The sequence below is a fragment of the Symphalangus syndactylus genome, chromosome 8 (genome assembly GCF_028878055.3).
Source record: "Symphalangus syndactylus isolate Jambi chromosome 8, NHGRI_mSymSyn1-v2.1_pri, whole genome shotgun sequence".
NCBI classification, from domain to species: domain Eukaryota; kingdom Metazoa; phylum Chordata; class Mammalia; order Primates; family Hylobatidae; genus Symphalangus; species Symphalangus syndactylus.
Genome location: NC_072430.2, coordinates 73,527,359 through 73,552,745, shown reverse-complemented (window position 1 = coordinate 73,552,745; position 25,387 = coordinate 73,527,359). Strand labels below are relative to the sequence as shown.

Genomic DNA, 25,387 nt, shown 5'->3' with positions numbered 1-25,387 from the left:
GGTACTTTCTCAAAATGTTAAATATGGAATTATAATTCTGTTCCTAAGCATATACCAAAGATAACGAAAAACATATGTCCACATAAAAACCTATGAATGTTCATAACAGAATTATTCATAATAGTCAAAAGGTGGAAGCACCCCTAATGTCCATCAACTGAAGAATGGATAAACAAAATGTGCTACATCTATAGAATGGAATATTACTCAGCCATAAAAAGGAATTAGGGCCAGGTGTGGTGGCTCACACCTGTAATCTCAGCACTTTGGGAGGCCAAGGCAGGTGGATCACTTGAGGCCAGGAGTTTGAGACCAGCCTGGCCAACACAGTGAAACCCCATTCTACTAAAAATACAAAAAAAATTAGCTGGGCGTGGTGGTGCACAACTGTAGTCCCAGGTACTTGGGAGGCTAGGCAGGATAATTGCTTGAGCCCGGGAGATGGAGGTTGCAGTGAGCTGAGATTGCGCCACCACACTCCAGCCTGGGCGATGGAGACAGACTCATCTCAACGACAACGACAACAACAACAACAACAACAAAAAGGAATCAAGTATTGATACATTCTACAATGTGAATGAACCTTGAAAACATTATTTGAGTGAAAGAAGCCAGATATAAAATGCCACATACTGTATGATTCCATGCACATGAAATGTCTCGAATGGGCAAATCCGTAGAGCCAGAAAGTAGATTAGTGGTTGCCAGGAGCTATGAGGAGGAGAGGACTGCTAATGCATACAGAATTTCCTTCTGGAGTGATGAAAATGTTCTGAATTAGATAGTAGTGATAGTTGCCCAGCTTTGAGAATAGAGTAAAAACCATTGAATGCTACTCTTTACAGTGGTGGATTTTTATGTGTATTATAACTCAATAAAAAGATGATCTAATCCATGGAAAATGTGTCAATATGGCAGGCACATGGACTGATTTTAGACACTTTTAGGTAACTTGCCACTGCTTTTGTCCCTTCTCTCCTGCTTGCGAGTCTGCCTATTTATATTTCTCTCTGTCCATCTGTCTCTGTCTTTCATGTCCCTTCATTCAACTGTGGCCTGCCCTTCTTCAACTTCTCTAACAGCCTCTACTGACATTGTATGAGAGCTACCGTGGGGTAGGAATCTTGGAAGTAAGATTGCCCTCTAAGAGCTAAATTTTACATCAACCAGTGGATTAAAGTGGGGATATATGAAATCATCTATAGCTCTGATCTCAACCAGGGCTCTCCTGATCTTCAAAGATATGGGGAACTTGCCCCAACTTCAGTGGCCCGAGATAGTAAAAAGCCTTTCCCAAGCTTTCTGTGGGCTTTTTTTTCTTTGTGGTTACCCACCTCTATTCCCACATTTGTGGTTGTTCTCTTTGTTTGTTCCTGTGTCAGAATCCGTGAAAAGATCTACTTGAATAAAACATCCTGTGAACGGTTACTCTACTAAATTTGAGATGTCAAAGAGGAGGGATCACACTTTGCACTGCATAGCTTTCTAACATCCTGCTCTCCTGCCACCGCTGCGAAGGCCCACTTACCACTGTATACTTTGTGGAGAGCAGCTCCTGCCAGAATAGGCCATGTGCTATACTGACCCTCTTTAGAATTTTAGTGAATTAAGTTTAGAATGATTCTTGGGTCAGACAAAGATATTAACATGCCTAGCAATTTGTTAATCAAAAGGCAGATGGTTTAACTTAGAGACCGTTGTTTGACTAGCTTCTGATTGCAAGTAACACAAGCCAAGTTGAGCTGGTTTAGGCAAAATAAAGGAAATTTGTTACAAGGCTGTAAGGATGTATTGGTCATGACTCTTAGGTAGAACAGTGTTCTGAATCAAGTTACACCGCAATCCCCAGATACGGGAGACACAATATTCTCCTTTTTATTGTATCTACTGTGAGTTAGATTAGTCATTTGCAACTTAAGAGTCATGATGATGCTCTTTGCAACTAAAGAGTCATGATAAAGTCAGCTTTGTTTGGCTTTATTCTGCATGCAGAGGTTTGGTATGTGGTAGGCAAGATAGTGCCTGTGGTTGTAAACTCACACTTTAGTTTAGTCACCAAGTTCTTACCTCTACCTGCCTTAATTTAAACCCCAAGAAGACTTTATTTGGTCCTAACGGCTTTTCTTTCAGTATCTTTCTCTTTCTGGAACGATGTGATTTTCTTGCTTCTGCCTTTCTCTCTACTTGTTTCATTCTTCTCCTCATACTAATAGTAAAAATAATAATAGCTAATATTTGTTGAGAACATATTATGTACCAGGCGCTAGTCTTAAATTCTTCACATACAATAGATACTGTTAATGACCCCATTTTGCAATTAAGGAAACAGATTCAGAAGGGTTAAATAATTTTATCTAGATTCATATAGTTAATACATGGTATGTTCAGAAAAAGTTCAGGTAGTCTGACTCCAGAATCCACACTCTTACCCACTCTGCTGTCCTACCTTTGTTATGCCTGTGGCCACCCATCATTGTTCAAATGCCTTTCCTATTTTGGTAAATTTCCTTCCTTTGATGTCTTACCTCCTTAAGATAGAAGGCAGAATTCACTTTTTCAGCCGCCCTTACAGTTAAAGTGCAAGCATGGGACAAAGACTAAGCCAATCAATTTTACATATGCCAGATTTATATTCTGAAGAGAGCAATATAAGGAAGCAAACAGCATGTTGAATCAGTTTGTGTGTGTGTGTGTGTGTGTAGAAAATGGCAACAATAGAGTACCAATTTCAGAGGCAGCAGTGGTGAGGATTCAAGTATTCAAGTATATGGTATCCAGTGGGGCAAGTTGTAAATGGGGCAAGTTGAGATGCCTACACAAAGCCAGTTGCCATGGGCCCTCACTGGAACCTCATGATGTGGTTTGTATGATGTCTTGCATATATAGCTTATAAGGATGACTATGGCTCTCTAGGAGATTGAGTCCATTACTTAATGCCCTTTAGTTAATTCCTTTTCTGCTTAAACTAGTTAGAGTAGTTTGGCTGTTAATAATTAAGAACCTTGATCGATTAAAAGGGTAGGACCGTTTTTCCAAGGAGATCTGTTATGAGTTCCACTGTGTCATTTAGGATGCTTTGAATTCATATAATGGAACACCCAACTCAATCATCTTCAAAAATAAGGACATTTTTTTAACTTTGTAACAGGAACTCCAGGCTTCAGGTTGAGTTGATTAGCAGAATAATGAGATCATTATTGCCTCAGATTCTCCCGTTGTTTCTTCTTTGCAGTAACAGCTTCTTTGCAATAATAGCTTCATTCAAGGCTGGTTTCTCTTGTGGTCGTAGCTGTTTATCTGTCTTTCTTTCTTCCTTGTTCGTACTTAGCTTGAGAGTCTTTTGGATGTCTCTCCCAGAAGAACAAGGAAGAACTTTTCTAAAAGTTGCAAGTAAACCTTTTGTCCTGTTTCTTTGCTTTTTAAAGAAATAGTGATTGACAATGGAGATACAAGTGTTCTTAAACCAATTAGGCCCACCCTGGGACTATAGTGAGTTCTCCAAATTATGTTGCTGCTGCTCAGTGGAAGAGGTTGAATAGAGTCAGTCATAATGCCTACAACCCCAAAAGATGAACACCCACAAAGTTATCCATTTATAAACTGCCACTTTGTTAACTTTGAAAAATACTTTTATAACAAGCTGTTGGGATAGGTATTACTAGGAGATCTCTATTTTAAAGATGAGGATACTGAGATTCCAAAAAGTTAAATGACTTGCCCAAGTTTACACAGTAAGGAAGTGATTAAGCAAGGACTCAAATATATGCCTTCTGATTTCAAGGCCTTGTATTTTTTTTTTCACTTAATCATAGCTGTTCTTAGGATAACAAGAGTAAATTAAGTATTTGAAATAATTTCCAGTTATCATGCCAATATCGGAACTTCTGAGACAAATATCACTTAAACTGTTCCTGTAAGTCTTTAATAATCATTTTTTACAATTTATTAGAAATAAGAAACTCTGAAGAAGATCAAGTTCTCTATCTGCCTCTTCTACCTAGCAAAGTAGATCTCCAGCAGGTCACCATAATTCCACACAATGAGTGGAAAAGGATTCAAGATAGCCTTGACAGGTTGACAAGAGAAGCAGCATGCCTCCGTGCAGAAAGAAAGGCAAAGAAAGAAATGCATTTGCGATCTCAAGAAGTGGTAAAACATTGGACTAATACATATGCAGTAAGTATTAACCATCCAGGAGTACACATGCACTAAAGACTTACTCTTGTTTCTTAGTACTCTTATGCTTCTTTTTATAAATATTTTTACATGTAAAATTTCATAAAAATGCATTGAAACATATTTTCAACAGTGTTATTTAGGTATAAGTGATATACAATGAATTGGACATATTTGAAATATACAATCCTCTAATTTTGACATATGTATAAACCCCCAAAACTATCATTACTATTAGGATAATGAACATGTTCTTCACCCCAAAATTTCCTCATGACCTGTTTTATTCCCTCTCATTCCTCCCTGCTCCTCCTCCGGATCCTTAGGTAACCACTAATCTGCTTACAGATTTCATTCAACACAATTACTTTGAGATTCATTCATGTTGTAGGTATCAATTGTTAATTTTTATTGCTGAATAGTATTCCATTGTATGGATATACCACCGTTTGTTTATTTGGTCACTTTTTGATGGTTGACATCAATGAAACGTTGACATTTGAGCTGTTTCCCTTTTTGGCTATTACAAACAAAGCTGCTATGAACATTCACATATAAGTCTATGTATGGACATATGCTTCCATTTCTCTTAGTAAATATCTTCGTGTAGAATAGCTGTCTTTTATGATAGGTGTATATTTAACTTTGTAAGAAACTTCCAAACTGTTATCCAAAGTAGTTGTAATTTTGCATTCCCAATAGTAATCTTTGAGAGTTTTATTTCCTCTCCATCCTCAACAACACTTGGTATAGTTGGTCTTTTTAATTATAAACATTCTAATAGGTGTAAAATATCTCATTATAGTTTTAATTTGAATTTCTCTAAGTAAAAATGATGTTGAATATCTCTTCCTGAACTTATTTTCTACCAGTATATCTTCTTTGGTGATGTATCCATTCAAATATTTTTCCCATTTTAAAATTAGTTTTATTGTTGAGCTTAGATAATTTTTAAGCTATATTCCAAATACAAATTCATTATTAGATATTTGACTTGAAAATATCTTCTCCCACTCTATATCTTGACTTTTCATTTCCTTACTGTGTCTTTTGAAAAGCAAAAGTTTTTACTTTTAGTGAAGTATGGTTTATCAATTTTTCTTGTATATGTCATTCTTTTAGTGGCTTATCCAAGAAATCTTTACCTAATCTAATGTCACAAAGATTTTCTCGTATGTTTTCTTTTAGAAGTTTTAAAATTTTAGATTTCACCAAATACTGCCTGTTCTCACTTATAAGTGGGAGGTGAATGCTGAGTACACATGGACACAAAGAAGGTAACAGTAGACACTGGCACCTTTCTTTTTTTTCTTTTTGATCTGGAGTCTCGCTCTGTTGCCCAGGCTGGAGTGCAGTGGCGCAATCTTGGCTCACTGCAAGCTCCACCTCCAGGGTTCATGCCATTCTCCTGCCTCAGCCTCCTGAGCAGCTGGGACTACAGGCATCCGCCACCATGCCCGGCTAATTTTTTGTATTTTTTTTTTTGTAGAGACGGGTTTTCACCGTGTTAGCCAGGATGGTCTTGATCTCCTGATCTTGTGATCCACCCGCCTCGGCCTCCCAAAGTGCTGGGATTACAGGCCTGAGCCACTGCGCCCAGCCGACACTGGCACCTGCTTAGGGATGGAGGAGGGTGGAGGAAGATGACGACTGGATATTATTCTGATTATCTGGGTGACAAAATTATCTGCACACCAAATCCTCGTGACATGCAATTTACCTGTGTAACAAACCTGCACATGTAACCTTTGAACCTAAAATAAAAGTTGGAAAGAAATATATATTTTTTGGTTTCCTGTATAGGTCTGTGAACCATTTTAAATATATGCTTGTATGCAGTGAGGTATTGATTTTTTTTGTTTTTGTGTATGAAGATCAATTGTTCTTGCATAATTTATTGAAAATACCATTCTTTATCCACTACATTGCCTTTGAACTTTTCTTGAAAATCCACTCGCATATATATATTCAGGTGACATTCTGCACTATCTATTCTGTTTTATTGCTCTATTTATCTGTCTTTACTCCAATAATACACTGTCTTGATGACTGTAGATTTAATAATAGGTCTTGAAATCAGTTCTTTTTCAAAGTTGTTTTCGCTATTCTAGGTCCTTTGCACATCCTTATGATTCTTTTAATTTTAATTTTTTATTATTTTTTTAATTTTTTTGAAATGGAGTCTCACTCTGTCGCCTAGTCTGGAGTGCAGTGGTGTGATCTCGGCTCACTGCAACCTCCACCTTCCGGGTTCAAGCAATTCTCCTGCCTCAGCCTCCTGAGTAGCTGGGACTACAGGCCTGCACCATCATGCCCGGCTAATTTTTGTATTTTTAGTAGAGACAGGGTTTTACCATGTTGGCCAGGCTGGTCTCAAACTCCTGACTTCAAATGATCTGCCAGCCTTGCCCTCCCAAAGTGCCGGGATTACAGGCATGAGACACTGCACCTGGCCGTTATAAATTTTAGAATCTGCTTGTCAATTCCTGCAAAAAAAAGCCAGCTGGAATTTTCACTGGGATTGTGTTGAATCTCTAGATCAATTTGGAGATAGTTACATTTTGACAATATTGAATCTTCTGAACCATGAACATACTCTCTTTATTTGTTTAGGGCTTAATTTCTTTCTTTCTTTTTTTTTTTTTTTTTTTTTTGAGATGGAGTTTTGCTCTTGTTGCCCAGGCTAGAGTGTAATGGCAAGGTCTCGGCTCACTGCAACCTCCGCCTCCCGGGTTCAAGCGATTCTTCTGCCTCAGTCTCCTGGAGTAGCTGAGATTACAGGCATGCGCCACCATGCCTGGCTAATTTTGTATTTTTAGTGGAGAAGGGGTTTCTTTATGTTGGTCAGGCTGGTCTCGAACTCTCAACCTCAGGTGATCCGCCCACCTCAGCCTCCCAAAGTGCTGGGATTACAGGCGTGAGCCACCGCACCCAGCGTAAGTCTTAATTTCTGTCAGCAGTGTTTTATACTTTTCAGTATATAGGTTTTATACATCTTTCATTGGATTTATCCCTAAATATTTCATATTTTTGGCCGGGCGCGGTGGCTCATGCTTGTAATCCCAGCACTTTGGGAGGCCGAGGCGGGCGGATCACGAGGTCAGGAGATCGAGACCACAGTGAAACCCCGTCTCTACTAAAAATACAAAAAATTAGCCGGGCGTGGTGGCGGGCGCCTGTAGTCCCAGCTACTCGGAGAGGCTGAGGCAGGAGAATGGCGTGAACCCGGGAGGCGGAGCTTGCAGTGAGCCGAGATTGCGCCACTGCACTTCAGCCTGGGCGACAGAGCGAGACTCCGTCTAAAAAAAAAAAAAAAAAAAATTTCATATTTTTAATATTATGGTAAATGGTATTTTTAAAAGTTTCAATCTGCTATTGTTAGCTTTAGAAATGTAGTAAATTTTTCCTGTATTGATCTGGTATCCTGCAACATGGCTAATCTCACTTATTAGTTCTAGTCCCTTCTTGGTAGATTCCATCAGATTTCCTACATAGACAATCATGGCATCAGAGAATAAAGACAGTTTTAATTCTTTTTTTTCCAATCTGGATGTCTATTTCTTTTTCTTGACTTACTGCGCTTGCTAGAAGCTCCAATATGATATTGAATAAATGTAGTGAAGGTAGATATTCTTGCCTTATTTCTGACTTTGAGGAAAAAGTACTCATTCTTTCACCTTTAAGTATGATGCTAAGTGTATGGTTTTTGTAGATGTCCCTAATCAAGTTGAAGTTGCCTTCTGTTTCGAAATTGTTGAGTGTTTTGGTTCTTTTAAAATCAGAAATGGATGTTAGATTTTTTAAAGTACTTTTTTTGATGTCTATTGAGATTATCACAAGGTTCTTATTTTCTAGTTTGTTAAAATTGTGAATTACATTGATTGATTTTTAAATATTCAACCAAGCTTGCATTCCTAGGATAAAACCCCATTGGTCTTAATGTATTATCCTTTTGATGGATTGAATTTGCTAAAATGTTATTAATTTTTGTATCTGTGTTTATGAGGGATATTGGTCCGTAGTTTTCTTGAAATATCTTTATCTAGTTTGAGTATCAGAGTAGTGCTGTTTATTGTTATGACGCAGGATTGCGCAGAAAGCCAGAGTACTCGAAACTGTGAAGAACCAAGGCAGCTTCTCGTCATTTGCCTCTGATTTGTCTGTCTTGCCTGCCTCTTTCTCTCTCTGGAACTGCATAGTGCTTTTGCTGTGCTCCTCTCTGTGCATCTGCTAGCCTCCCTCTACCTGAGGGTTACAGTAGCCCAGTTTAGCTCCTTATGCATGAATGGGAAACTTCTTTGAAATGGGGAAGTGTCTCCTGACTCCTTTTATTATCTCGCCTGGGGAGAAATGCTGGGAAAAGATAATCCCTCTCTCCACCCTACTTTCCTCCATTGTTTGAGGCACTGAGAGGCAGGGTTATTGTTGTTTTATGATAGAATTATTGAAACTACAGATAGGCGTAAACTCAGTCTGGAGAGTTCTCACTGTTGGTTTTTTTTTCTTTTTAACATTGCCTGTTTCCTTACTTTGTTGCAGTATACATTATTTATCTTTGGGAAAGGACATAGAAAACTTATAGTACCTTGCTTTAGGAACAATGGTCATAATTTATTAATTCTCTTTCTTTTCTCAAAGAGGGAAGAATTATATGATGGACTAATATATGTAACATACGACATTCTGAAAAAGGCAAAACCATAGGGAGAGAAAACAGATCAGTGGTTGCCAGGGCCTACAGGTAGGGGGAGTGGTTGACTATAAAACATGGCGGGATTTTTTGGGAGGATGGAACTATTTTGTAAGTGACTGTATGCATTTGTAAACTCTACACTATAAGGGCACATGTAAATTATAATACAGAAAACTTGATTTTAAAAAGGTCCCTGGTACATAAAGGGATAGGGGATGGGGATATATCCTTTTTTTTTTTTTTAACACAGAAGTAGCACATGTAATGCTTTAACTCTCCATGGGTATTAAAGATGAATAATAAATGATGATTCATCTTACCAGCAAGACTGTCTATAAACCCATAGTAGTAAAAACTATGATGTAGACACGAGAATGACAAAATAATAGGTCAAAAGAGAGAACCTAGAAACAAACCCATTTTATACATAGGAACTTGACATATGACAAAAATGTCATTGCAAATAGGAAAGGAAAGGGTGAGAATTCAACAACTGATACTGGGATAATTGGCATATGAAAAAGATTAAATTACATCTCAATAGTAAAGAATACGGAAACATGGATTTCAGCCAGACTAAACACCTAAATTTAAAAGGCAAAACACTAAAACTTTTAACATAAATAATAGAATATCTTCAGGATATCAGAGTAAACAAGGTTGTCTTAGGACATAGGAAATAGGACCAATAAGGAAAAGGAAGACCTCATATGACATGAGGAGTGGAGGCCTCAGAGTTATAGAAGAGCATATAAAATATACAACTGTTGGTTTTTTAAAGGAGCAAAAGTAGTGAGATATACATTTATTGTGTAACTGTGGAGAGGAACTTTGGAAGTAAACAAAAGAAACTAATAGTGGTTATCTTAGAATGAAAGGAGATTGCAGATGGGTTGGAAGGTGATATAGTTTGGATGTGTGTCCCCATTCAGATATCATATTGAAATATAATTCCCAGTGTTGGAGGTGGGGCCTGGTGGGAGGTGATTGGATCATGGGGGCAGATTTCTCTTGAATGGTTTAGCACCATCCCCATTAGTACTATCCTCGAAATAGTGACTGTGTTCTCGTGAGATGTGGTCATTTAAAAGTGTGTAGCACCTCCTTCCTTCACTTTCTTGTTTCTGCCCTGGCCATGACATGCCTGCTCCCCCTTTGCCTTCCGCCACGATTGTAACTTTCCTGAGGCCTCTCCAGAAGCTGAGCAGATGCCAGCATCATCCTTCCTGTACAGCCTACAGAACTGTGAGCTAATTAAATCTCTTTTCTTTATAAATTATTTAGTCTCTGGTATTTCTTTATAGAAATGTGAGAACAGATTAATACAAAAGGAGAAGTTCATATACCTCTATAATATTTTGGGATTTTGAACCATGTAAATGTGTTATCTACCTTAAAAAGTCAGTCTAAAAAATAAGCTTGTAAGTGTAGCCTCATATTTTATTTATTAATAAAATATTACAAATACAATAAAAACATAATAAAAGCTCAAATTATATTATTATGTTAAGCTGTAGTAAAATTAAATTGAAAAATGAAAACAAAAGATTGTGTTTGTCTTTTTACAGGGGATGAAAGAACAGAAACTTGAAGCCAAAAAGAAGCGTAATGAAGAAATAGAGGCAGAAAGACAAATTCTTGATCTGGAAGAAGAAATACACAAACAAGGAAAAAGAAAAAAGGCCATTGAAAATGCAAAGCAATATCAATTTTACCAGACAGAAAGAGTGAAAAACTTTCATGTACTACTTGAGTTTTCTTGTATTTTTATATATATTTAACATATCTGTACATAATTAGGCATCATTTTCTTAAAGTACTATAATTTTTCTTTTGTAGTCAGGACTTCTTCTTAGTAGAGTTATGAAAGAACGTGATGCCCAGATTGAATTCCGGAAGAGTAAGATAAAATCAGATAAAAAATGGGAGGCACAGTTGAAACTCAACATTGAAAAAGCTTTTAAAGAAGAACAAGAAAAAGCAGAAAAACGACACAGAGAAAGGGTGGCTCTTGCCGAAGATCATCTAAAACAGTATGTATACATAAAATACCTTTTTGTACCTTTCTCATTTTCTCATAATGGATGTAGCTTTTTTCTAATTATAAAAGTAATACATGCTAAAATAATTAGTCAGTAGAAAAAGTACAAAAAGGAGGTTAAAAATCACTATCACTTTCTTACCCAGAGATTGTATATTGGTTATTATTGTCATAATAATGCAACATAATATGCAACCACACAATCTAGTGGCATACAAAAAAAAACATGTTTACTTCTCATGCATCTGGGGGTTGGCTGATCTAGGCTGGAATCAGCTGGGCAGCTTTTCTTCAAGCTGTAGGACTGGCTGGGTTTGCTTATTGTTGTGGAGAGGATTCTGATCCGCTCCATGTGTATACATTCTGAGGTTCAGGATGAAGCAGCCACGTGGGGAAACTTTTCACATGGTATTGATAGAGATGCAAGAGAGCAAGCCCGAGCATGCAAGAACACAGCTTAACCCAAAGTCAATGGACAAGGAAGTATACTTGGCCTTCCAACAGCCTAAAGCAACCACATGGCCAACCCCAACAACAATAATGGAACAGAGAAGTAGACTTCCATTAAAGTGAGGCAGGAAGGGGAAGGGAGTGAATCTTTTTTGAACAATAAATCTAAACTACGAAAGGAAGTTACTATTACTGTTTTGGTGTATAGCCATGCAGTTTTTTTTTAATGAAGGAGGCATCAGGCTTATTGAAATAAAATTTGCATTCAGTAAAGTTCACCTTTTAAAAAGTATAGTTGCATAACTACCACTCAAATCAAGATATGGAACATTTCCATCACTCCCAAAATTTCCCTCATGCCCCTTTGCTGTAAGTTCTATCTCCTGCTCCCAGCCTCTATCAGTAATTGATCTGGCGACGCAGACTTTTTTTCTGAACATATATACTCACATTTTATAAAATGAAATTTGAATTAGCAGCATTGTCTTACTTATTACATGCTTTTTTCACATACCTGTATATCATGTATATAATTTATCAAAATCACATTATGTCTGAATGACACAGACATCAGTTCTCAGAATATATATATATTTATATAACCAAATTGTGTATTTTTCAATTCAGTCCTTAGTAACAAGGGAAGAAAAACCTTTGGATTTATTGTTATGTTTTTCTTTGGCAGTGTAGAGATCTAAAGGTTTGTACAAGTTAGGGACAAAGCCATTGGCAGAGGGAGGCAAGTCTTTGACCAGTGAATCACTTGTGTTTGAGAAATCTCTTTTGTTATTGTGCAGCTCAGAGGTGGCAGTCAGATTTCCAGCAAGCTACCTGGCAAGTGCTAACACCTTCACAGGCTGTCTATCCTCCTATAGCCTTTGTACTTGGGCTGTGTTTGGGCCACAGTGTGTTTTTTCCTTGTAGTACGTGTCAGTAGGTTAGAGGTTCAAGCTAGTGTAGGATTTATTTTAGTTGTTTCTTTGGCATATCTTCAGTGCAGTCTCGGAAATGTTCATCAAGCTCTGACGTCAGCATAAATTCCTTTACTTACTTCTCATGGGGGGCTTTGTCCTTGTGCATGGTGACCAAGTGTTACCTATCCTCACTGTACTCTCAACTGTTCTATTTTCTTTTGAAATCTCTTGAAAATTCACTTATTCGGATAAGACCAGTGGTATAGAATTTCTCCTTTATATTGGTTGCATTTTGGGGAATTAGGAGAGGAAGGATGTTGTGATGATTAATATTAGATATCAACTTGATGGGATTGAAGGATGCCTAGATGGCTGGTAAAGTATCATTTCTGGGTGTGTCTGCGAGCTTGTCACCAGAGGAGACAGACATTTGAGTCAGTGGTCTCAGAGAAGAAGACCCACCCTCAGTGTGGGTGGGCACCATCCAGTCGGCTGCCGGCACAGCTAGAACAAAGCAGGTAGAAGAAGGTAGGCTAATCTTGCTTGCTGAGCCTTCTGGCTTCCTTATTTATTGGTGCCAGATGCTTCCTTCTGCTTTTCCTGCCCTTGGACATCAGATTCCAGGTTCTTCCATCATTAGACTCTGGGACTTGCACCAGCGGCTTGCTGGGGGCCCTCAGGCCTTTGGCCACAGACTGAAGGCTGCACTGTGAGCTTCCCTGGTTTTGAGGCTTTTGGACTCCGACTGAACACCACGGGTTTCTGTCTTCCTCAGTTTGCAGACAGACTATTGTAGGACTTCGCCTTGTAATAGTGTGAGCTAATTCTCCCAAATAAACTCACATATACACACACACCCTCTTGGTTCTGTTTCTCTGGAGAACCCCTGACTAATAGAGATGTTCAACATGTGAACCTGGGTTGCCAATTTGTTTCCAAAGTCCTACAGCTTGAATTTAATAAGAAACATTCAAATCTGTAATTGGAAACAACATAGGAAATTATAAATCTATTATTATATATTTAAGTATATGAGTTTACAAACTTATCGCCAAGCTGTATTCTATTTAATGTTTATTCATTATGGGTTTTATAGAATTCAGAATGCATGTTACTTTAAAATACTGTTAGGAATAGGGATGAACCTATAAAAAAAACCTCTTTAAACCAATAGAAATGGAATAGTAGCACTAGTATTACCCTGAGTTGGGAAGAGCAGCATGTAGCAGAAAACAGATGCAAAGGAGAGTCACTTTCCCCTTTCTTGAACAAGAGTTTATTCAGGAGCAAAATTTCAAAATAGGCTATTTATTCATTCATTAGAATATTCCTTCATTCATTCATACAAACATTTATTGAACAACCTCCATTTGCCAGTCACTATTCTAGTCATTGAGAATACAAAGATGAATATGATGTAGTCTTCTTAAGAAGTTCATGGCTGGGCACGGTGGCTCACGCCTCCCAATCCCAGCACTTTGGTAGGCCGAGGTGGGTGGATCACTTGAGGTCAGGAGTTCGAGACCAGCTTGACCAACATGGTGAAACCCTGTCTCTACTAAAAAAATACAAAATTAGCCAAGCATGGTGGCACACACCTGTAATCTCAGCTACTCAGGAGGCTGAGGCAAGAGAATCGCTTGAACCTGGGAGGCGAAGGTTGCAGTGAGCCAAGATCGTGCCATTGTACTCCAGCCTGGGCAACAAGAGCGAAACTCCATCTCAAAAAAAAAAAAAAAAAAAAAAAAAAAAAAAAAAAAAAAAAAAAAATTCAGAATCTGGGAGTGGAGAGTACAGAAATGGAACAAATAATTAGAATGTAATGATAAGTATTTTGGCAAATATGTGTAGAGGGTGTGTGGAAGCATGTAAAATGAGTATCTGATCCAGTCTAGAGAAGGCTTTGCAGAAGAAACTGGTTCATGGGCCTAATTTCAAAGAATGAATAGTAATAAGCCATGCTAAGAGTGGGCTGTAGAGGTATTTTAAGCACAAGTGAAGGCCCAGAGTGGGATAGAATATGGTGGATTTGGAGAACTCCAAGTAGTCAAGATGGCTGTAGTATAAAAGACAAAGGGGGCATTGTGAAAGATATGGTTGGAGAGATAGGCTAGGATCGGCTCATGGTGTCTTTTGTAGGTTATGTGCCTTAAGGCCTGCCAAAATTTGGAATGACTGTCTTCTTTGGGCAGAGACCATATTTTAATTATTTTAATCACAAAGAAATGGAAATTGCAGAATACCAAGGGGCAAGTCTCTTTTTGCATGCCCTATTAATGTATTACCAAGTGCTACCTTGCGGTGATTTAAAATATTTCCACACGTTCTTTGATACTCCTTCCTTCAGAGGATGAAGCCCAATTTAGCTCCCTCTTAAGTGTGGCTATACATAGTAAGTCATTTCCAAGAAATAGAATGTGTCAGAAATAATAGTGTGTGACATCTAAGCTTAGGATACTAAAGGCAATGTGGCTTCCTCCTTGCTGTCTCCCATGGATTGCTCATTGGGGAACCTAACTGCCATGGTGTAAGGATACTCAAGCAGATCAATGGAGAGGTCCATGTAGCAAGGACCTGAGGTACCCTGACACCAAATATGTGAAAGTAGATTCTCCAGGCTCATTTAAGCCCTTAGATGACTACTGCTTCAGCTGGCATCTTGACTACAACATTAGTTGAGAACCATCCAACTAAGTCACTCCCAGGTTTCTGACTCTCAGGAATGGTATGAGATAATAAGTGTTCATTGTTTTAAGCTATTAAGTTTTAGAGTAATTAGTTATTCAGCAATAGAAAACAAATACATTGCACAGCTGCTGGCCCTGTGCCTGAAAGTGAAAATTTTCATATGCTTTCTAAACAATCTATCCTATGCTACTGTGGGGCTTTGACTAGTTAAGAGTCTTTGTGTGACTCATAGCCCATTGGGTGTGACAGGGATAAGACAAATAAGATACCACAGTGACACCAAAATCCCAAAATAGAGGGATTTTGACCAGGAATCTTATACATAATTATTAAAAAGAAACTTAACACCATAGCTATAGACACTGTATAGGTCTTCTTTCTTCTATATATAGGTAAGGCTTTCTCTAGGAACAGACACATAGACTTTGCTTAAGAAAAAACTCACTAATTACTGTCTGTTAATCCCATCAGCTTCACACACAAAAAAAGGAAAAATGGTCATAGGATAGTTTGCATCACTTTTCCCTAGATAAAGATTATTTAGGGAAAGAGTAGAAAGAGAGAAGAGGGCTTAAGTGATCTTATCCATTTTACAGATGTAAGTGCCATCCTAAATCTGATAGCTCTAGTCTAGATCATCCCTTTGAACCCCAGCTTCACATATCCAGCTGCTTCCATGGTATCTCCATTTCAATGTCTCATAGTATCTCAAACTTAAAATGTCTACACAGAATTATTGATTTCCAGTGGCATTTTTTTTTTTTTTTTAAGACGGAGCCTCGCTGTGTCGCCCAGACTGGAGTGCAGTGGTGCGATCTTGGCTCACTGCAAGCTCCGCCTCCTCCAGCGGCATCTTTATCCAACCAGTTTTTCAAACCAGAAACCTAAGAATTCACCTTGATTCCTCATTTTCCTTTATCTTCCACATCAGGTCTCTCAGCAATTCATGTTGATTTTTTTCTCCAAAACAAATCATGAATTTACTGCCATCATCTAGTCCAGGCTACCCTCATATATTCACATGGGTTGTTGTATCAGTCTCTTAATTGGCCTCACATTATTTATTTGCCAAATTCTTCTTTACTTATCATCCAGAGATATTTTATCAAGATGAAAATTGATCATATTATTATTCTACCTTAAGCACTTCAATGGCTTTCCATTCAACTTAAAATAAAATGGAAATTGACATAGCCTCCAAGGCTCTGTATGATCTGGCCTGCCTACTTCTCAACCTCCTCTCCTACCATTCCTTCCTCTTAGTTATGATGCCCCCATTACACTGATCTTCCAGGGCCTCGAGCATCTACCAAACTCTTGCTTGCCTCATGTTTTCTCTACTGTCTGGAATTTTACCCTTCCATTCTTCATCTGTGGACCTCTTACCAGCTCAGATAGGCCTTCCTGTCTTAGAGTTCAACTTTGGTGAAAGTTATCTAAGTACCTCAATTATTACTCTTTTACTTAGTCTCTTATTTTTTAAAAAACACTACAATTTGTAATTACATTGTCTATTTATAGACATACCTTGTTTGATTGTGCTTTGCTTTATTGTACTTTGCAGTTATTGTGTTTTTTACAAATCGAAGATTTGTGGCAACCCTGCATTGAGCGAATTTATCAGCACCATTTGTTCAACAGCATGTCACTTTATGTCTCTGTGTCACATTTTGGTCACTCTCGCAGTATTTCAAATTCCTCAATATTAGTGTATCTATTATGGTGATCTGTGATCAGTGATCTTTGATGTTACTATTGTAATGTTTTGGGGTGCCACGAACTGTACCCATATGAGATGGCAAACTTAATTGAGGAATATTTTGTGTGTTCTGACTGCTCTACCAAGCACTGTTCTCCTATCTCTCTCTCTTACCTTGGGCCTCCTTCTTCCCTGAGACACAACAATATTGAAATCAGGCCAATTAATAACCTTATAATGGCCTCTAAGTGTTCAAATGAAAGGAAGAGGTGCACGTCTCTCACTTGAAATCAAAAGCTAGAAATGATTAAACTTAGTGAGGAAGACATGTCAAAAGCCAAATAGGCTGAAAGCTGAGTCTCTTCCACCAAACAGCCAAGCTGTGAATGCAAAGGAAAAGTTCTTGAAGGAAATTAAAAGTGCTCCTCTAGTGAACACACAAATGATAAGAGAGCCAAACAGCCTTATTGCTGATATGGAGAAAATTCTAGTGGTTTGGATAGAAGCTCAAACCAGCCCTGACATTCCCTTAAACCAAAGCTTAATCCAGAATGAGATCCTAACTCTCTTCAAGTCTGTGATGGCTGGAGAGGTACGGACACTGCAGAAGAAAAACTTGAAGCTAGCAGAAGTTGGTTCATGAGGTTTGAGGAAAGAAGCTGCCTCCATAACATAAATGTACAAGGTGAAGCATCAAGTGCTAATGTAAAAGCTGCAGCAAGTTATCCAGAAGATCTGGCTAAAATCACTGATGAAGGTGGCCACACTAAACAACAGATTTCCAGTGTAGATGAAGCAGTCTTACATTGGAAGAAAATGCCATCTAGGACTTTCATAGCTAGAAGAGAAATCAATGCCTGGCTTTAAAGTTTCAAAGGGCAGACTGACTTCCTTGTTAGCAGCTAATGTAGCTGGTGACTTTAAGTTGAAGCCAATGCTCATTTACCATTCTAAAAATCCTAGGACTCTTAAGAATTATGTTAAATCTTCTCTGCCTGGGCACTGAAATGGAACTACAAAGCTAAGATGACATCACATGTGTTTACAGCAAGGCTTACTGAATATTTTAAGTCCACTATTGACATCTGCTGCTCAGAAAAAAATATTCCTTTCAAAATATTACTGCTCATTGACAATGCACCTGGTCATTGTCAATGAGCAGTAATAAGAGTTCTGATGGAGATATACAAGAGATTAATGTTGTTTTCATGGCTGTTAACATAACATCCATTCTGCAGCCCATGGATCAAGGAGTAATTTAGACTTTCAAGTCTTACTATTGAAGAAATGCATTTCATAAGACTATAGCTGCCGTAGATAATGATTCCTCTAATGGATCTGGGGAAAGTAAATTGAAAACCTTCTGGAAAGGATTCACCATTCCAGTTGCCATTAAGAACATTTGGGCCAGGTGCAGTGGCTCATGCCTGTAATCCCAGCACTTTGGGAGGCCGAGGTGGTTGGATCATCTGAGTTCAGGAGTTCGAGACCAGCCTGGCCAACACGGTGAAACCCTGTCTCTACTAAAAATACAAAAATTAGCCAGGCATGGTGGCAGGCACCTGTAATCCCAGCTACTCAGGAGGCTGAGGCAGGAGAATCTCTTGAACCCGGGGGGCAGAGGTTGCAGTGAGCCAAGATTGCTCCATTGCACTCCAGCCTGGGCAACAAGAGCGAAACTCCATCTCAAAAAAAAAAGAAAAAACAAAATTTGTGATTCATGGGAGAAGGTTAAAATATCAACATCATTAATAAGAGTTTGGAAGAAATTGATTCCAACCTTCATGGATGACTTTGAGGGGTTCAAGACTTCAGTGGAGAAAGTAACTGCAGATGTGGTGTCAACAGCAAGAGAACTAGAATTAGAAGTGGAGCCTGAAGATATGAGTGAATCGCTGCAATCTCATGATAAAACTTGAATGGATGACAAGCCGATTCTTAGGGATGAGCAAAGAAAGTGGTTTCTTGAGATGGAATCTACTGTGGGTGAAGATGCTGTGAAAACCATTCAAATGGTAGCAAAGGATTTAGAATATTATATAAACTTAGTTGATAAACCAGCAACAGGTTGAGAGGATTGACTCTAATTTTGAAAGAAGTCCTACTGTGGGTTAAATGCCATCCAGCAGCATTACATACTACAGAGAAATCTTCTGTGAAGAGTCAATGAATATGGCAAACTTCATTGTCTTATTTTAATAAATTGCCACAGCCACTTCAGCCTTCAAAAGCCACCACCCTGATCAGTCAGCACCCATCAACGTCAAGGCAAGACCCTCTACCAGCAGAAAGATTCTGACTTCTTGAAGGCTGAGATGGTTGTTAGCATGTTTTAGCAATAAAGTATTTTTTAATAAAGGTGTATACATTTTTTAGACGTGATGCTATTGTATACTTAATAGACTACAGTATAGTGTAAGCATAACTTTTATATGCAATGGGAAACCAAAACATTTGAGTGACTTACTTTATTGAGATATTCATTTTATTGCAGTAGTTTGGAACCAAGCCCACAATATCTCTGAGGTATGCCTGTACTTTATTTGTTTGTTTGTTTGTTTTTGCTTGTCTCTCTCACTAGAATTCGAGCTTCTTGAGTGAGCCATGTCTGTTTTATCACTGTAGTAGAAATTCAATAAATACTAGGTAAATGAATGAGAGGTCTAAGGATTAGAGAAGAGTTAGGTATAATTCTTAAGTCCTTAGCATAGGTAACTGAAAAGATGGTGGTACTGTTCACCAAAATAAAGAAAAGAGACCAAAAGGATCAGTTTAGAAGAGGAGGATGATGAATTTGGTTTTAGACATAGAGAAGGTAAAGTACCTGTGTAATAGCCAGGTGATGATGCCTCGTGGGTTGTCTCTATAAGAATCAAGGTAGGCTGGGCAAGGTGGTTCATGCCTATCATCCTAGCAGTTTGGGAGGTCAAGCGGGGAGGATCACTTGAGCCCAGGAGTTCAAAGACCATCCTGGGTAACATAGTGAGTCCCCTGTGGAGTTCTAATTAGGGAAAAGGAGTCAGGCTGGTGGGAGCAAGAAAAAGCCAAAAGAAGATGCAGATAAGCTACAAGCCTGCCTTTCTTCCTGATTCAGGACACATAGCCCTTCTGCACAAATAATTCACAATCTTCCTTTGCTCAACTACCACCAGCCACCTGCAAGTAAGCTCACTGCAACCTTGATGTTATCAGTACTGCACAAAGCCCTCCTCAGCATACAGCATAAACACTATCCTATAAAATCTCCAGCAAGCCTTGTTTCCTCGCAGTCAGCCTCTCTCTTGCAGGCTGCCCATTGCCTCACTGGCAATGTATTTTTATACTTTTTCTAATAAATCTGCCTTTCTTTGTCTACAATTGTCTTGGCAAATTCTTTTACCCTCATGCCAATAGCCCAGATAGCCATCCTTCCCCTGCAACAACTCTGTCTCTCTCTTAAAAAAAAAAAAAAAAAATTAAAAAAAAATAATAAAAGCTGGAATTAGCTGGGTGTGGTGGTGCATGCCTGTAGTTCCAGCTCGGGAGGCTGAGGCAGAAGGATCACTTGAACCCAGCAGTTTGAGGTTGCAGTGAGCTATGAGGTTGCAGTGAGCTATGATTGCACCACTACACTCCAGCCTGGATGACAGAGTGAGACCCTATCTCAAAAAACAGTTTTAAAAAATGAAAGAATAAAACTTGTCTGTTGTAACAGAGAGAGAGAACTCAGTTTGGATGTTTGACTACTGACTTCTTTTTTAGGCCTCACCCTCACTTCCTTTTTGGCCCTACATCTGTACAGGCTGATAAAGAAGGCTCCTGGAACTCTCCTCCTCCTCTTTTGGCACAAGTGCTTAATTTAAATCCCCCCTGCTCAGAAACTTTTCCTCAGTCCCACTTCCCTCTGCTTTGTCCAAAGCAATCAAGACCTACTTGTGCTGCCCAGCTCTTCCTAGGAGTCCCTCATGTGAGTAATACTTTCTACCAAGTTTTCTTGGAATGTAGTGTCATCAGTCTGGACATCTGAACCAAATTTTGGGTAGTGATCTTTCTTGCTTTTACAGGAGAACTATACAACATCTATATAAGCCCAAGAATCAGATCTGTGCTAGATAAATACAGGTTTGGAACCTTCAGAATGTGAATCAAGGATAGCAAGGAGCTGACTCAAGGAGAGCAAGGCATTGACATATTCAACTCTGATTGCCTGGTAGAGGCTGCCCAATGCATTGTTTGAGAAGGACCAAGAATCAGCAGGACAGAGTTTTGTGCTGGTTGCTGACTCTGCTTTGGGAATGGGAGTTGGAAGTAATGATATGAATGTTATGTGTTTCTTCCTTGAACTAGAGGATCTCAAATTTACTTCAACAAGTCAATTTTACATTAAGCCAAATTAATGGCATATAGATGACAAGTCTATTCAAACTACCCAAACTAAAGAAAAAGTCTCTTTTGACAGCTAATTAAATTTTTAATTACTGTAAATTATTATGTAAGTCACTGGCAATATATTACATTTTAACTGACATTAGAGATATTTTTGTTATTATTCTTAGAATAGATGAATTTTTTGCTGAAATGACAAATTATCCAATGGGTGCATAGTTATGTTAGTGATTTCCAGATTTGCTAAGAAATGCTAAAGTTGAAAAATTTTAAAGTATCTTGTTGTTTTCTCTTAAAGTAGCAATTTAAAAACTTCAAAAGCTTCTGGTCTTAGAATTGGATAAATCTCTTTTTACAATGTTCTTCAAATCTTTTTTTTTTTTTTTTTTTTTTTTTTTTTGAGACAGGGTCTTGCTCTCACTCAGGCCAGAGTGCAGTGGCGTGATCTCAGCTCTCTGCAACCTCTGCCACCCAGGTTCAAGCGATTTCCTGCCTCAGCCTCCCAAGTAGCTGGGTCTACAGGTGGACACCACCACATCCAGCTAAATTTTTTTTTTTTTTTTTTTTTTAGTAGAGATGGGGTTTCATTATGTTGGCCAGGCTGGTCTCAAACTCCTGACCTCAGGTGATCTGCCCACCTTGGCCTCCCAAAGTGCTGGGATTACAGGCGTGAGCCACCGCGCCCAGCCATGTTCTTCAAATCTTGATTGTTGACTTGTGAGTTTGCTTCTAGGAGATTGGTAGATATAAAATATTAAATAATTCTAACAAAATTCTGGAAGCTTGGTTTTTTTTTTAAATTTTTTTTAGGGCAATCATAAACCTGGTTTAGCATTGGCCAACAGTGATCTTTTTCTTACCTCCTCCTAAAGAGAGTGACTCTGACTCTAAAGCTTATTATTCTGCACAGATGAATCAAGTAGGAATCTCCTGTCCTGAATTGGCTTAACAATAACAAAGTGAACTGGTTGGCTCACTTAACTGTACAGTCCTCCATGGCATAGGGGAAGGAAATTTTCCCTTCCCTGAACCTGAGTGAGGGGACTCCAGTAAAAAATGTTTTCTCGATTGGGTGCATATGAAAGAAAGGTTGGCTGGGTACATTGGCTCATGCCAGTAATCTCAACACTTTGGGAGGCTTAGGCGGGAGGATTGCTTCAGGCCAGGAGTTTGAGACCAGCCTGGGCAACATAGCAAGACCCCATTTCTATAGAAAAAAAATTTTTTTTAAAAAAGAAAGGTTTATTCCTCAGACATTCATCTATTTAGGTGGGTTGTCGACCTGCCCTATGCCTACCTTTTCAGGAAAAAAAAAAAAAGAGAGAGAGGGCAGATAGAGTAGTGAGAAAGCCTGTATATTGTTGATTGGCTAGCAAGGATGCATGAGTTTTCCATGGGCAAGGAGACAACTTGGACTTGCACTGTCTTGCCAGTATGCAGAGGTTTGGCTGCTGGATGAAGGGCCTTTGAGACCTGGAGTCTTTATTTTTATTTTTATTTTTATTTTTTTTTTGAGACGGAGTCTTGCTCTGTCACCCAGGCTGGAGTGCAGTGGCGCGATCTCGGCTCATTGCAAGCTCCGCCTCCCGGGTTCACGCCATTCTCCTGCCTCAGCCTCTCCGAGTAGCTGGGACTACAGGCGCCCGCCACCACGCCCGGCTAATTTTTTTGTATTTTTGGTAGAGACGGGGTTTCACCGTGGTCTCGATCTCCTGACCTCGTGATCCGCCCGCCTCGGCCTCCCAAAGTGCTGGGATTACAAGCGTGAGCCACTGCGCCCGGCCAAGACCTGGAGTCTTTAATAAACTGCTTAGAGTGGGAGCTCCTGGTAGCGATGGTGGTGGGGTTTAGGGGTGAGTTGAAGAGATGGAGCTGGAGCTAAATCACTCAGATCAGGGCTCTGCAGTGAGGAGGACCCTCAGGGATCTCTGAGGAACTCACACATAAGTTCTGAAAGACAGCCAGGGAGGCTCACCACTCAGAAGAAATTATCAGCTAGTCAGTATTGGCTACAGAAAGAATTACAACCCAAGTGGTCAGTTGAGTAAGGATACCTTTCTTCCTTTCATTCCATCAAACCGCATTCCTTGAGAGGCTAGGCCCACGGCTTATGTAGCATCATCTAGGGCTGAAGTTGGGAAGCACTAGGGATTAGGAACCTTTCTGTAAAATAATATCACCATTTCTTTTTACTGTCATCCCATTAACTGGTTCTTTCTAAAGGAAAAGAACACTTACTTGGGTGAGTAATGAAATAAATTTTGAAGCAAGGAAAGTATTGCTAATTCTAGGTTAACCAAGATTGGATTAGTTTTAGTCACTGCTATTTAATGTCTGTTCTTTTCCCCCAAAGAAATTCACAAGTTCTTCCTTGCAGCTTCAACTCATTCCAGGTTGGAATTGAATTCATTTCCTAAAAATATAACCTATTTTTCTGCTTTGTTCTCAATTATAATTATGTTTTTGCTTTAGAATAAAGGAACATGAGGAAGAAGAGGAAAGAAGGAAAAAACATGAAGAAAAAGATGCTGAAGAAATAAAGCGACAGAATGCATTATATGAAATTGAAATGAGAAAAAAACTAGAAAAGAAAAGAGAAGAGATGCATGAAAGCAGGAGATGGTTTCTTGTAAGTTGAAAGTGCAAAAGTTCCAAAGGGGTTCAAAGTCAAATGCCCAATTTTTAAAATTGATATATAATATATTTGTACATGTTTATGGAGTACATGTGGTATTTTGACCCATGCATACATTATGTAATGATCAAGTAAGGGAATTTAGGTTATCTGTCACCTTGAACATTTATCATTTCTTTGTGTTGGGAACATTTCAAATCTTCTAGTTATTTTGAAATGTACAATATATTGTTGTTAACTATAGTCCCCCCACTAGGCTATCAAACACTAGAACTTATTCCTTATATCTAACTATAAGTTTGTACATCCCAACTGTGTCTCCACATCCTTACCAGCTTCTGATAGAATAACTGTCATTCTAGTCCCTGCCTCCACTAGATCACTTTTTAGCTCACACATAATGAATGAGAACATAATATATTTGTCTTTCTGTGTCTGCAAATGCCTAACTTTTAATATTTAAAAAAAAAGTGGAGTAGAAAACAAGTTGCTATTAAGTTGGGTTTCTAAGGGAGTGCATACTTTTGGGATAGCTATATTTGCTGTGGTTTTATGTGCATGTGCTCTCATGCATGAACAAGAAAGAGAGAAGAGAAAATGAGATTTTAAAACAATGAATTTATTTTCTTGAGAGTTGTGAGGAATGAATGGGGTGATTTATGTTTAGTGTCTGTTGTACCATTAATATGTGCTCCACAAATGGTAATATTTTTGTCGCAGTTCACCACATGGGCATGTTTGGAGGGGCTCCTAGTCCCAGTGCCACTGCTCTCTAGCTCCAGGCCTGGGGCTTTCCCTAGCACTGCTGAGGAGCTGTCTGTGCAGCTCAGCCCCTGGAGGGCAGAGGAGAGGGGCTGAGAGTGCTTGGAGGTTCAAGAGGAGGATAAAAGGATAAGGATAGAATTACGAGCAGTGCCTGAAAATGCCCAGCCTACAGAATCTGAGAAGGAAATTTATAATTAATTAGGTGAATGTAGTATTGAAAGATGCAAACGGCATCTTGGAGGACTTGCAGTCATACAGAGGAGATGACCATGAAATACAAGAGGTAATCCAGCAGCAAGGAGATGAGAAGTTGCAAGAGAAGGCATGGGGTGCATTTGTTCCACTGGGAGGCAAATTAAAGAAATTTTATGAATTGTCTCGGTGGTTAGAAGCAGCATTAAAAGGTCTTCAGGGAGCCTTGACAAGTACCCCATATTCTCCCACCCAGCATCTAGTGCAAGAACAGGCTTCTGCTAAAGAGTTTGCAGAAGTTCTTCATTTCACACTCTGGTTTGATGAACTCAGTATGACAAATCCTGCTATACAGAATGATTTCAGCTATTATAGAAGAACATTGAGTTGTATAAGGATTAATAATGTACCATCAGGCCAGGCATAGTGGCTCATGCCTATAATCCTAGCACTTTGGGAAGCTAAGGCAGGCAGATCTCTTTGAGCTCAGGAGTTCCAGACCAGCCTGGCCAACATGGTGAAACCCTGTCTCCACAAAAAATACAAAAATTAGCCAGGCATGGTGGTGCACACCTGTGGTCCCAGCTACTCAGGAGGCTGAGGCTGGAGGATTGCTTGAGCCCGGAAGTGGAGGTTGCAGTGAGTCAAGACTGTGCCACTGCACTCCAGCCTGGGCAATAGAGCAAGACTCTGTCTCAAAGAAAAAAAAAAAAAAAATATATATATATATATATATAAAATAAGCAACCTAATGAGGCATCTTAAAGAA

The 25,387-nt window shown here is 38.9% G+C and overlaps 1 protein-coding gene across 4 annotated transcripts in view; it reads left to right on the top strand.

The window, feature by feature from the left end:
* The window catches only part of CFAP210 (cilia and flagella associated protein 210), a 53,940-nt gene that overhangs the window by 9,566 nt on the left and 18,987 nt on the right, over positions 1-25,387 (top strand). The window contains exons 1-5 of one of the 4 annotated variants that reach the window (XM_055289643.1): positions 4,039-4,176; positions 8,815-8,917; positions 10,438-10,611; positions 10,709-10,902; positions 23,499-23,655. In XM_055289643.1, coding sequence (XP_055145618.1) covers positions 10,441-10,611; positions 10,709-10,902; positions 23,499-23,655 — 522 coding nt within the window. In that variant the 5' untranslated portion in view covers positions 4,039-4,176; positions 8,815-8,917; positions 10,438-10,440. Of the gene's footprint in view, positions 1-3,949; positions 4,177-8,814; positions 8,918-9,163; positions 10,115-10,437; positions 10,612-10,708; positions 10,903-23,498; positions 23,656-25,387 lie in introns of those variants that run through there. The other 3 variants (XM_055289641.2, XM_063644714.1, XM_055289642.1) reach the window with 3 other exon arrangements.